We start from the raw sequence: 13505 nt of genomic DNA, 5'->3' as shown, positions 1-13505 counted from the left end.
GAGAGAACCAGTTCCACTTCACTAAAAACGTCTTAGATGCCATGCCAGTCGATTGTCCGAGAATTACACTCGGTCTTATTGTGAGGAATGATTGACAGGAAGTATGGGGCTGGTGAATGGCAGACAGAGGCGCGAGCCGCCCGCCCAGCCGGTAGCATTACAATGAAGTAGATCTGATTACGCAGCACACTGCCCCACATACACCAGGCAAGCCATGACTTGTACCTGTCAGCTCTCAGTTCTCTTAACACATAGTTGATTCATCTGTGTATTTAGTATATATGCCTTATCACTGGGATTTCAACACTTTCAACAGTTTTCAAACGGGTTTGGAGCTTTGGAAAGCACCAAGAGCCACGCCTTTGTAGACACATTAGCTAATCATGTTTTTTGCTCTACATTCATTTGATGATTTACTGTTCAAAGGACGAACAATTACCGCCATAGTCAATAATGGTTACATTTTTCCAGCTTATCAGACCAGCTTTAGATGTTGCGCAATAGATTCATACAGTTTATTGGAAAGCTGAACCATATCTCCTTCTACAGTAACTATATTATTTTCTAATGGAAGCTCCCTGTGTTGTTGGATCTGGATCGTAGTTAATTAAATAGAGAGACATATGGGGTACCCAAGCAAATGTGGAGGCCAGGGTTCCTCTAGCTTAGTCAGTTTAATAAAGCACTCCATGGGAATACAGGCGTTCAAGTGTCATGGTAGCTGCATGGCTGTGCAATTAAGATGAACCAGGAAGCTATCAGTCAGCTCAGATAATTCCCGTTGGTTACTCAATCCACATTGCTTCATTGTGATGTTCAGCTACGTGAATGATATAGACGATATCTTGACACATCCTGGAGTTATCGGTTTTGTTTGGGCCCCAAAGCATGTATATCTTCTGAATTATAAATGGTCTTGATGCTGGGTGTTGTAGGTTCACTTGAGGAATCACAGTGTGCATTTTAGCATATCTCTTATTGATGTTCGAAGACTGTAGCCGTTAAGGTGTAACACAACCCCAGTAGTTTGGTTTTAATCCACTTAGTTTCCCTTACAATGGACAGCTTGAAATTCTAGTCCTGCCCGCAACGGCACAGAATGCAGGCCTGATGGGATTTATGGTTTGCCAAGATTTTTAGCGCCATCTCTACAACCGTAAGGAGGGAAATAACTTGATTTTGCCGCCAGAAACCGGTTCAGACTTCAAAGTATTTTAACGCAGCAGCTTATTCTCCAGCTTCTGTAACCGTTTTCAGCTCTTGTTTTAAAGACCTCAAAATCTCATGAACTAACTTTTTGCACTTAAAGAAGATGACGATAGATGAGAAGATAAGAGGGAGAGGAGACGTTGACTGGGCATGAGGAGAGGATATGTGAGAGGGGGTGAGATTTGAGCGTTTGAAGAAGATAAGAAAGGGAGTTGAGCTGTAGATAAGAGTAAGGAAAGCATTCTGTAAAGATGTGAGAAAGAACAGGGGGCACATGGAAGGGATGGAGAAGAGAGTAGAAGAGAGAGTGGAGATGTGAGAGAGTGGAGATGTGAGAGAGAGGAGATGTGAGAGAGAGGAGATGTGAGAGAAAGGCGATGTGAGAGGGAGGAGATGTGAGAGAGAGGAGATGTGAGAGAGAGGAGATGTGTGAGAGAGAGGAGATGTGAGAGAGAGTAGAAGAGAGAGTGGAGATGTGAGAGAGAGGAGATGTGAGAGAGAGAGTGGAGATGTGAGAGAAAGGCGATGTGAGAGAGAGGAGATGTGAGAGAGTGGAGATGTGAGAGAGTGGAGATGTGAGAGAGAGGAGATGTGAGAGTGGAGTTGTGAGAGAGAGAGTGGAGATGTGAGAGAAAGGCGATGTGAGAGAGAGGAGATGTGAGAGAGTGGAGATGTGAGAGAGAGGAGATGTGAGAGTGGAGATGTGAGAGAGAGAGTGGAGATGTGAGAGAAAGGTGATGTGAGAGAGAGGAGATGTGAGAGAGTGGAGATGTGAGAGAGAGAGTGGAGATGTGAGAGAAAGGCGATGTGAGAGAGAGGAGATGTGAGAGAGAGAGTGGAGATGTGAGAGAAAGGCGATGTGAGAGAGAGGAGATGTGAGAGAGTGGAGATGTGAGAGAGAGGAGATGTGAGAGTGGAGATGTGAGAGAGAGAGAGAGTGGAGATGTGAGAGAAAGGCGATGTGAGAGAGAGGAGATGTGAGAGAGCGGAGATGTGAGAGAGAGGAGATGTGAGAGAGTGGAGATGTGAGAGAGTGGAGATGTGAGAGAGAGGAGATGTGAGAGAGAGGAGATGTGAGAGAGTGGAGATGTGAGAGAGAGAGTGGAGATGTGAGAGAAAGGCGATGTGAGAGAGAGGAGATGTGAGAGAGAGAGTGGAGATGTGAGAGAGAGGAGATGTGAGAGAGAGAGAGGAGACGTGAGAGAGAGAGAGGAGACGTGAGAGAGAGAGGAGACGTGAGAGAGAGAGAGGAGACGTGAGAGAGAGAGGAGACGTGAGAGAGAGAGAGGAGACGTGAGAGAGAGGGAGGAGATGTGAGAGAGAGAGAGGAGACGTGAGAGAGAGAGTGGAGACGTGAGAGAGAGAGTGGAGACGTGAGAGGGAGGAGATGTGAGAGAGAGGCGATGTGAGAGGGAGGAGATGTGAGAGAGAGGCGATGTGAGAGAGTAGAAGAGAGAGTGGAGATGTGAGAGAGAGTAGAAGAGAGAGTGGAGATGTGAGAGAGAGTAGAACAGAGAGTGGAGATGTGAGAGAGAGTAGAAGAGAGAGTGGAGATGTGAGAGAGAGTAGAAGAGAGAGTGGAGATGTGAGAGAGAGGAGATGTGAGAGAGAGAGTGGAGACGTGAGAGAGAGAGGAGACGTGAGAGAGAGAGAGGAGACGTGAGAGAGAGAGGAGACGTGAGAGAGAGAGAGGAGACGTGAGAGAGAGAGAGAGAGGAGATGTGAGAGGGAGGAGATGTGAGAGAGAGAGAGGAGACGTGAGAGAGAGAGTGGAGATGTGAGAGGGAGGAGACATGAGAGGGAGGAGATGTGAGAGGGAGGAAAGAGGCTGAGGCACTATAGAGGGCACTAGACTGACTCTGCTGGCACGCTGTGGGCGGGTCATTGTTCCCCAGGGCATGCCCGACTGCCAGGACCTGTCAGGAGGCTGGCTGTGGCATTCAGCTCCACTGAGGAGCCATGTTGCTGTCTATTCAGACCCTCTGTCCCTCACAGCAGCTAAAAGGGGACTCTAAGCTTTATTAGCAAGAGAGTGTGTGTGTGCGTGTGTGAGTGTGTGAGTGTGCATGACAGGCCACTCCTGGGCACCGCTGGGCTCCTGGCAGTATATTTGTGTGTGATGCTGGTTCTCAGTTCTCTTCCCATCCCCAGGCTGAATGGCTATTTATCCTGCTCATTCTCCCTGGCCTGTATTTTTCTTATGCTAGCCCGTCTGAATGGTCCGATGCTGATCCTTTTCTCTTCACTGTGGTTTGGAGTGTCCGGTCGTGGTGTACTTCCCTGGTATGCCACCGTTTTAGAGAGCATTTGGACAGAATATCCTGCTGTGTGTGAAGAAGACTTGTGAAAGACTAGAAAGACTATGGAATGGTGGTGGCTTTCTCCACTTTCAGGGATACTTCTGTTAGGTCATTACTCGTGTCCCCAGACAAGCAGGACATAGAGTGCAGTGGTAAAGGCCCACAGGGAGATATATCGTCCTCGTTGCATGGGAGACCTCATCTGTAAGCACTAAAATGCTGTTGATTGTGCCCCGAATTCACACATTCGCTATGATACAGTCATGCAGAATATGTTTGCTATCCCTAATAGGCTGGTGAGCACTGATAGAATTATCAGGCATATCTGCCTCCCTCTCTCCCTCTTGAATTACTTAAGGCTTATAAAGTCTGACTCCCATTCCTTTTGACAATATGAACATATGGTTGCCATCAGAAGGAGTCATAATGGCCTTACTGGAATCGAGGGTCAAAGTTAGGCATAATGAGTTTTGGCATAATGGCCGTACTCTGCTGGGGGTTTTGCTCAGCAGAGTGTACAGTATGTTCGCGCCTGCTGTTTGCCAGCTTCCAGACAGAACAACATCGAGTGTAGTGGCTGTTGAGTAGGTAACACTTTGCCTATACAGCACGTTAGAGATTTGAATTTTATTCCGATATTGTCTTGCAAGAAGAGAGTGGCAATGTTGATTCAGATAGAGTTCCGAGGAGAAATACAGTCGGGAAGTTAGCATTATGTTATTACGCAAATCAAAGGAATCAAAGGAGTGAATCAAAGGAATTATGTCCCATAGCGATGCAGATGAATGTGATGAGTCAAATATTAAAGGAACTGATTCATTTGTAGTTGGTCAGCTCAGACTGAGGGAGAGGTATAGCTATGCAAGGAATCCAGTCCTGGAGGGACAATAATAAAATGGGTCATGGTTCCATGACTTTACTCTGTGAAACTGAAGTAAGGACATTCCAAGCCCTTTGACTGTGGAGTGAGAGAGCAAAGTACTAGTCTTGACTTACAGTAGGAAACTGTGATGATTCACATGTCTTAAGGGTGAGGTCATTGCAGTGAGGTGGTAGTACTCAGGGGCGGACTGGGACCAGAAGTCGTCTCGGGCATTTCTAACACACTGGCCTATTTTTCTCCTTGAGGCCCCCAGATACACCGGCCTATTTTATTTCTTAAGGCCCCCACACACACCGGCCTATTTTTCTCCTTGAGGCCCCCACACACACCGGCCTATTTTATTTCCTGAGGCTCCCACACACACCGGCCTATTTTATTTCCTGAGGCTCCCACACACACCGGCCTATTTTATTTCCTGAGGCTCCCACACACACCGGCCTATTTTTCTCCTTGAGGCTCCCACACACACCGGCCTATTTTATTTCCTGAGGCTCCCACACACACCGGCCTATTTTTCTCCTTGAGGCTCCCACACACACCGGCCTATTTTTCTCCTTGAGGCTCCCACACACACCGGCCTATTTTATTTCCTGAGGCTCCCACACACACCGGCCTATTTTTCTCCTTGAGGCTCCCACACACACCGGCCTATTTTATTTCCTGAGGCTCCCACACACACCAGCCTATTTTTCTCCTTGAGGCTCCCACACACACCGGCCTATTTTATTTCCTGAGGCCCCCACACACACCGGCCTATTTTATTTCCTGAGGCTCCCACACACACCGGCCTATTTTATTTCTTAAGGCCCCCACACACACCGGCCTATTTTTCTCCTTGAGGCCCCCACACACACCGGCCTATTTTATTTCCTGAGGCTCCCACACACACCGGCCTATTTTATTTCTTAAGGCCCCCACACACACCGGCCTATTTTATTTCTTAAGGCCCCCACACACACCGGCCTATTTTATTTCCTGAGGCCCCCACACACACCGGCCTATTTTATTTCCTGAGGCTCCCACACACACCGGCCTATTTTATTTCCTGAGGCTCCCACACACACCGGCCTATTTTATTTCCTGAGGCTCCCACACACACCGGCCTATTTTATTTCCTGAGGCTCCCACACACACCGGCCTATTTTATTTCCTGAGGCCCCCATTATTAGTCAGATAATGATAATTTTGCAAAAACAAGTTTGACAGGCACAATAGGCTGAAAGTGGAAGGCCATCTGGCATTTGCCCGAAGTGACAGATGGCCTGTCTGCCACTGGTAGTACTGCACAAAGGAGAGCTGTTTAGTTCTGCTGACTTGGATCAGCTTCCATCCACTACTCTTGAATCCCATAGGTTGTGACAGCTAGTGTACCTGGGCAGGGAGCAAGCCCTTTTGACGAGGAACAAACCCCTCTTTACCTTAACCTCTCTACCAGTTGGTGGTTGCATGTTTCTACAATGAGTTCATCTGTCAACACATTTAGATCCTACACGACCCTTGAGACAAGACAGATTCTACAGACTGAAGTCTGTGTACACACAGATACTGACCCCTGCTGGACACATTGACCACCACACCTCTTATAGTGTTAACCAGTGGTAGTTTACATATCGAGAGCTTCTATCTGCATTAAAACTGGGTTATTGATATACCCTTGTTTTGTGCAATGTTCTCAAATCTATATACTACTCATGTTGTTGTTAAGTCCAAAAGAAAACAACATAAAAAATTGCTGACACCTTTCAAACCAATTATCTCAGAGAATCCTATGTTTTGCAGATATAACTTTGTAGTCTCAAGCTCTCCATATGCTGAATGTTTGGATGTTGTTTTGTGGACCCCTGATGTGCAGTATAGGTTAATGATAGGGATATTAAGTGTACACTATCCCTCTTCTCCCTGTGCCCTTTGTGTGTTGTTGCAGTTTGAGGGCTGCCAGAAGGCTTTCTCTCGGCTGGAGAACCTGAAGATCCACCTGCGCAGCCACACTGGAGAGAAGCCTTATCAATGCCAGCACCCCGGCTGCCACAAAGCCTTCAGCAACTCCAGCGACCGAGCCAAGCATCAGCGCACCCACCTGGACACGGTGAGTTGAGTGGGATGTCTCAGACAGACACACAGGGAAACGCACGCATTGAGAATCGAGACACTGATCTCTTACTCTAATTGTTCGTCCTTGTTCACTCTCTTGTCTCATTCTCTGTTTTGTCTTGTTTTCCTCTCTCGGGCTGGACTTAACCCACATGACAGCTAGCTAGCATTTGCACCTTCAAGAAAGCTGTACACAAATGCTTCTGTGTCGACTTTTATCTAGACAGCGTCTATGTGATGTGTATGCTTTTATTGACTATATGGAACCCAGGACTCCCTGGAAAACAGTGGCTGAGTGGACTATCCTGGCTAAATAAATCCAATCAAATGACATACATGCACACACTGCAAGTCGAAACTGCAAGCTGTTGGTTTTGTGACATTCCCAGTTGTGTGTGGCCGTGTGCGTGTTTATGCAGAAGCCGTACGCGTGTCAGATCCCTGGTTGTGTAAAGCGCTACACTGACCCCAGCTCCCTGCGCAAGCACGTCAAATCCCATTCATCCAAAGAGAGGCAGTTGAGGAAGAAGGTCAGTATGGAGCTGCCTGGACTCTACTCTTTACACTTGGAAATTTGCTCAATCCCCTCAGCAATGTACACTTTGCAGTGAAAGGATCCCCTTGACTGTATCACAGTCTCAATGTCTTTTGAGACACCCGCTCTCTTTCACAGCCTCTTACTTTCCCCCACTTCTATTGTATCGCAAACACATCCACGTATACAGTACACTAACGCAGAGTGCCTCCACATATTGATGTGTAAATCTAGTTGATTTTCTTTGCTGCGCTGTAATGCTCAGACCATATTAAACTCCCTGTTGGGGATAATTATGCTCATTAATTCTATCTTACAGTTAAGGTTACGTCACCATAGATACAATTTGCCGCAGGAGGTGGGCTGTTTCTATAAAAACGTATTGTTTTTACGAATGCTCCCACATTCACTGTTTGTTTTCATTAGCAAGGTAGTTTATTCTCTACTTGCATTTATACTGATCTCTGTATCTCTGTGATTGATCTAAAGCTGAGGTTGTCCGTTGACATGAGCCAAGAGGCATTAACGGATTGCCTAACCATCCAACCCCTGAAACCCAGCCTCTCTCCTCTGGACATGATTGACAGAAGGTTGGGCCAATCCCCTAGCCCCTCCATAGATCACTACACAGGTAAACATCATCCAGATGCTCTGACTGTGCCTTTATTTAGAGTTAGGTAGACCTACTCGGGTGTGAAATCCATGGTTTGATATGTACGTATATTCTTCTTAATTAGAGTCTCAGTGATGGGTTTATGTTGCGTGTAGCCTTGTCCAGTGTATCTATATCTCTATTTTGTTGTCTGTGTTTTATAGATTTGCTGTCCAGTGGCCAGTCAGGCCACTGTGTATCTCTATCCATCCCTGTCCCTCCAGCTGTTCCACAGGATCAACGCTCCTCAAACAGCTCACACCTGGCTCTGCAGGACAGTTACAGGTACTGCAGCCACACAGCAGAACAACTAGTGTTAGTATTCTAATCTATTTGAGTTCACCACAGAAGTTTATTCAGCTTTGACTATGAGTTTATTTTGTTGTGTGTGTGTGTGTGTGTGTGTGTGTGTGTGTGTGTGTGTGTGTGTGTGTGTGTGTGTGTGTGTGTGTGTGTGTGTGTGTGTGTGTGTGTGTGTGTGTGTGTGTGTGTGTGTGTGTGTGTGTGTGTGTGTGTGTGTGTGTGTGTGTGTCATTGCCGGTTGTAAGTTTATATGCAAAGTGAACATTTGCATTTATGATAAACAATGGGTATTCATACAAGGGTGTTTTACCTATATGCTCAAATGATGAACATACATTAGCAGCTGTCACAATCTGGACCACGCTAAACTTCCCTGACTTCTGTCACTTAGTACTTGTTGCTGTGGTAGTGATGTGGGAATTGTTTTCTAGGACATTGGTGGTGAGAACATTTCAATTCGAAAACTTCCCCGTGGTGATATGTGCACAGTACGCGCTATACTGTAATTCTGTATTAAATGCTCAAATGTGCAGGAGACCTAGTCTTGATCTAAAAAAAAGTGGGTGCTATTTAAACATTTCATCATGCATAGTCATATTTAGTCACATATTTGTATCTCTGTAACTAAGGCTACTCATCATAAGTGCAGTAATCAGTTTACAATAAACATATAGGATTAGAAGTCGAGCAAGGATTTCTAGAACTGCGTTCAATGTTCCTTCCTTGAGACTTTGATAATTCAGTCATGTTCCCAGATCTGGTGTAACGGTTGAGGCATTTCCATTGAATGTGTTTCGTAGTTATGACAAGTGCTGGCTCATGAAAGTTCTGAAAGTCATTACCTTAAGAACAGTCTTTCAGTCTCTCTCACTTCCTACTGGGTAATCAATTAGCAGCGTTCTTGGAATTCTGCAGGTGAAAAAATGATACCTGTATATTGTGAAAGAACTTACTTAGTCCTGTTGAAAGCCACAGCCCCTTCAAGACACTCTATTGATGGCTTTTGGCAGATACTTTTCTCGGTGTGTCTAAGACATTGACGGCGAGATATGTGTTTTAATGGCATCGCTGGTAGCATAATGTCTGGCTCTCTGACAATGTGTCAGACAATGATGAATAGATGGTTATATTTCTCATCCATCCTGGTAAAGTGGTTTGGTTTTTGAAACATGTTCACATCTACTTTCTGGGAAGAGAACCTGCTGCAGGCCCAGTTGCATCTGTTGGGCAAGCGACTTGGTATTTCTATTCATTTTGAGTTCCCGTTGGCAGAGTGACTGTAGCCATGACTGATTTAAATGCCTATCCCCTTTTCCTTCTTTTTTTTCTGATCTGAAACAAATAAGTACTTAAACGTCGGTTGTCATGGCTTCATGGCAGTAAGCTCATAGTTAGAATAATCAGATTAAAATAAAGCACCATTTTCTCCCCTTTTGAAAGACCCCAATGGGCTTTTTTGTGGCCCGCAGCACCTCAGCTGTGAAGAGAGCGGTTGGGAAGAGGTTTTACAGGTTGGGAATGGCCAGCAACACTGTTGCCTGGTCAGCCCACAAAAAAAAAACATTTCTTCATCCATGCACTTCAAAGGCGGTGAGAAGGAGTGTTTTCTGAAGTTTTGGGCAGCCAGATGCTCATGGCTTCTCAATGACACTGATTGATTGTCCTGGTAGCAGCGGTAGGCCACAGCATTCACCACAGGATTCTGGGTACACAATCAGCCAATGAAAGCAGGCCTTGCTTTGCCTCATCAGTCTCTAGGGCCTGCATTAGTGGATGCTATAGCCACCATCTAGAGTGGCTCAGGAATTCAATAAGTGAATTATAAAATTGGAAAAATACCATTCAGAGGCTCTGGGAAGAGGATTGCTGTAATTACTTTTCTAGATGTTAAATCGATTGTAAAATCCCATTTGCTATTTTATTCACTGCCATTATGTGATTTCTTTATTTCCTCATTCAGCCTGTGCATTGTTATCCCCTTAATCAATTGCATTGTAAACACCTCAATTATTTTAATTATTACCCTGGTGCCAGCCAGCAAGAAAAATGAAAAAGGTTGACAGATACACCATAAAAGCACTAATTGTTTGGCTTTCCTTCTAAGGATGTTCTTCACAATATCCTCTTTCTTACTTTCTGATGCTTGGTATGAGAAAAGAAGGTTGCCATATTTAAGTAACCAGGCATTTTAGTCTGGGCAAACAGACTAAAACAAGTCATTAAGATTTCTCTCACGTATCTGTGCTTAGTTAACATGGGTTATTTAAAGTCTGAGAGGTGTGCTATGTTACTACCCCTCAAGTGATGAGTTAGCGGCCTCTTTTAAACTTGTCAGATATCAGTGTCTTTTCACTGAAAGAGCTGTCTGTGGGGCAAGGGTGTAACTTTGTGTTGCTTATTTGGGGAGGGGTCCGACATAAAAAAACAACAACTGTGAAATGGTTGTTCCTGGTGAATTTTGAAGTGAAATACATCCAAAATGTTCCTGATAATTTGGTCAATATATCCCAACCACAACATTTCTGTATTACTTTAATTAAACTGTTCCTCTAACACCACATTTACATGAACAATTAGTGCTTTTTGAGGTCGGTTCGGTTTTGCTTCGATTATTAAAGAATAATCATGGTTTTTGATTCCAGTTTCGATGATTTATTTTTAGCAAATGCACCATGCATTATGTGGGTTGAATGCTGTAACAACACAGATTAAAACAATTAATAAGAGTCCCATGATGGTAGTGAATGTTCATTACTGCTTATCTTAACTTATTAACCATAGAGAGTTATTGATTCGCATAACTTTACTTTTAATAAAATATTTTTAAGAAGATTTCAGTTGTTGTGTATATTACATTTGTTTTATTTGATGACTTTATTATTTAATTCCAAGTCATCATCTCATCTCTATAGAGCTGCTGGCTATGCTGTCTGACAAAATCACTATTTTAGTAGTTCTTCAAAGTAAATAAGGCATACTTTAATAACTTCTGAATTCCAACTATCAATCACTTAGATCATGTATTTTCAGGTAGAGATAAGTCATGAAGCAACTGCGGTCTATCTCTCTCTCGATTGTGCATTTTTCTCTCTCTCTCTATCTCCATGTCTGCCCCACACTTATCTAAACTAGCAGGCATAGAAGAAACACACAAACCGGACCAGTAGGCGTGCAATTGATTATGGTCATTGTAGTTAATTGTTTTCTGCTCTAAACTATGTAGAATACTAAAACTCCCTACTACATCGCACAGTTCAGGCTTGAAGTGATTAATCTCTAGAGAAACTGTGCAATGTGCTTATTGAGCTCACAGGAAGAAAAAAATGGAATTCAAATAATTGAACCCGAAGTCAGTCAATTAGTTGTTTAAAAGCCGGAAAATAACTGAAATGTCTGTTAATCACTCAGCACTAGTTTACACATTACACAGGCAGCCCAATTCTGTCCAATCAGAGCACCTCTTTTGCAAAACCCCTTTAAGTGTCATAACCTATTATGCTTATTTGTATACTTTTCACTCTGCTTTTCACCCCCTCTAATTCTGTAGCCTACTAGAAACAATATATTTTAAAGTTTATAATATTACCAAAGTTGTCTTTGAACTCCCAAAAATGTGTCCAATATACCCATTAACAATATCACTCATTTTGATAAATATCACTCATGCGCATTATGTCACTTCACAATATAAACTTTCTCCAAAAACATCCTTTTCTACATCATTCTTATTCGTGTTTATGAATTTACCATGTAAAATTTGACTACTATTTTATTTGTTCCAAGTTAGCTCACAAAGTTGAGGGTTTGTTAACCTTTCTAGGGCAGCGCGCGAAATTCTAAAATATTTAGAAATATGTAACTTTCACAAATTAACAAGTCTAATACAGCAAATGAAAGATAAACTTCTTGTTAATCTACCCATCGTGTCCGATTTCAAAAATGCTTTACAGCTAAATCACAACATATGATTATGTTAGATCACCTTCAAGTCAAAAAAAACACAGCCATTTTTCCAGCCAAAGATAAGAGTCACAAAAAGCAGAAATATAAATAAAATGAATCATTAACCTTTGATGATCTTCATCAGATGACACTCATAGGACATCATGTTACACAATATATGTATATTTTGTAATAATGTGCATATTTATATCCAAGAATCTCAGTTTACATTGGCGTGTTACGTGCAGTAATGTTTTGATTCCAAAACAACCCTGTGATTTTGCAGAAATACTCTATAATGAACATTGATAAATGATACAATTGTTATTCACAGAATTAAATATAGACTTCTACTTAATGCAACTGCTGTGTCAAATTTCCCAAAAACTTTACAGAAAAAGCATAATCTGAGAACGGCGCTTAGAGCCCAATCCAGCCAGAGAAATATCCGCCATTTTGGAGTCAACAGAAGTTAGAAATAACACTATAAATATTAACTTACCTTTGATGATCTTCATCAGAAGGCACTCCCAGGAATCCCAGTTCGACAATAAATGACTGATTTGTTCCATAAAGTCCATAATTTATGTCCAAATAGCCACTTATTGTTAGCGTGTTCAGCCCAGTAATCCATCTTCATGAGGCGTGAGCACTTCGTCCAGACAAAAACGAAAAGTTCCGTTACAGGTCATAGAAACGAGTTGCGCAGTGGTCTAAGGCACTGCATCTCAGTGCAGGAGGTGTCACTACAGTCCCTGGTTCAAATCCAGGTTGAATCAGATCCTGCTGTGGTTGGGAGTCCCATAGGGCCCAGCATCATCTGGGTTTGGCTGGGGTAGGCCGTCATTGTAAATAAGAATTTGTTCTTAACTGACTTGCCTAGTTAAATGAAGGTTGCAATTTTGAGATGTCTCAAAAAATATAAATTGGAAAGCTGAGAGTGCTATGAAATAATATCAATACTTGCTGCATTTACATCTTGTCTAAATCCTATTGTCAGCTGATTTCAGCCAGTGTATGGCTATGAATTGTTTGAATGGAATGTTGGCATATTGGCAGTTAATTTGAGAAAATGTATAGAATCATTCCTCTAAAACGGTTTGGCTAGCTAGCTAACAAACCGTGTAGAAAAATTATTCAAATTCATTATTTTACACAATATCTTATCACTGCACTTCACATGGTTGACCAACTCCATGACCAAAATGGCTGACATTTATCCAATAAGAAGGTTCATGTCCACTCCAGTATTCTGATTCCTAATTCTATTGGGCCGAACTCAAGGGGGCCCCCAACCTCAAGAAATCTAAATATATATATATATATACATTTTAGGGGTTGGTAGCCCCCAAAGCCTGTGGGCCCCCCAGCTTGCATGGGCTGCGGGGGGTTGTGGTACGCCAGTGACCCCCCCACTCCGTTGGTCGTGCATGTTGATCTGCCCTGTACAGGGCTCGCGTGTGGCCGGTTGCGCATTTTCCCTGTCTGCCCTGTACAGAGATTCAAACATGCATGGCTTGAGAGATGCGATTGCCGATCGAGTGTGTGTAGCTAGCTACTTAGTTAAAATATCAACAGTACTGCCACAGC

The 13505-nt window shown here is 43.4% G+C and overlaps 1 protein-coding gene across 1 annotated transcript in view; it reads left to right on the top strand.

The window, feature by feature from the left end:
* glis3 (GLIS family zinc finger 3) overlaps positions 1-13505 on the top strand; it is a 34311-nt gene that overhangs the window by 18102 nt on the left and 2704 nt on the right. Inside the window, exons 5-8 of the mRNA XM_046369827.1 lie at positions 6317-6478; positions 6903-7013; positions 7508-7649; positions 7835-7955. Of these exons, the coding sequence (XP_046225783.1) occupies positions 6317-6478; positions 6903-7013; positions 7508-7649; positions 7835-7955 (536 nt within the window). The remainder of the gene's footprint in view (positions 1-6316; positions 6479-6902; positions 7014-7507; positions 7650-7834; positions 7956-13505) is intronic.

The sequence above is a fragment of the Oncorhynchus gorbuscha genome, linkage group LG11 (assembly GCF_021184085.1).
Source record: "Oncorhynchus gorbuscha isolate QuinsamMale2020 ecotype Even-year linkage group LG11, OgorEven_v1.0, whole genome shotgun sequence".
NCBI lineage: Eukaryota > Metazoa > Chordata > Actinopteri > Salmoniformes > Salmonidae > Oncorhynchus > Oncorhynchus gorbuscha.
Note: the sequence above shows the minus strand (reverse complement) of the source record. Positions and strands in the feature narration are given on the sequence as shown.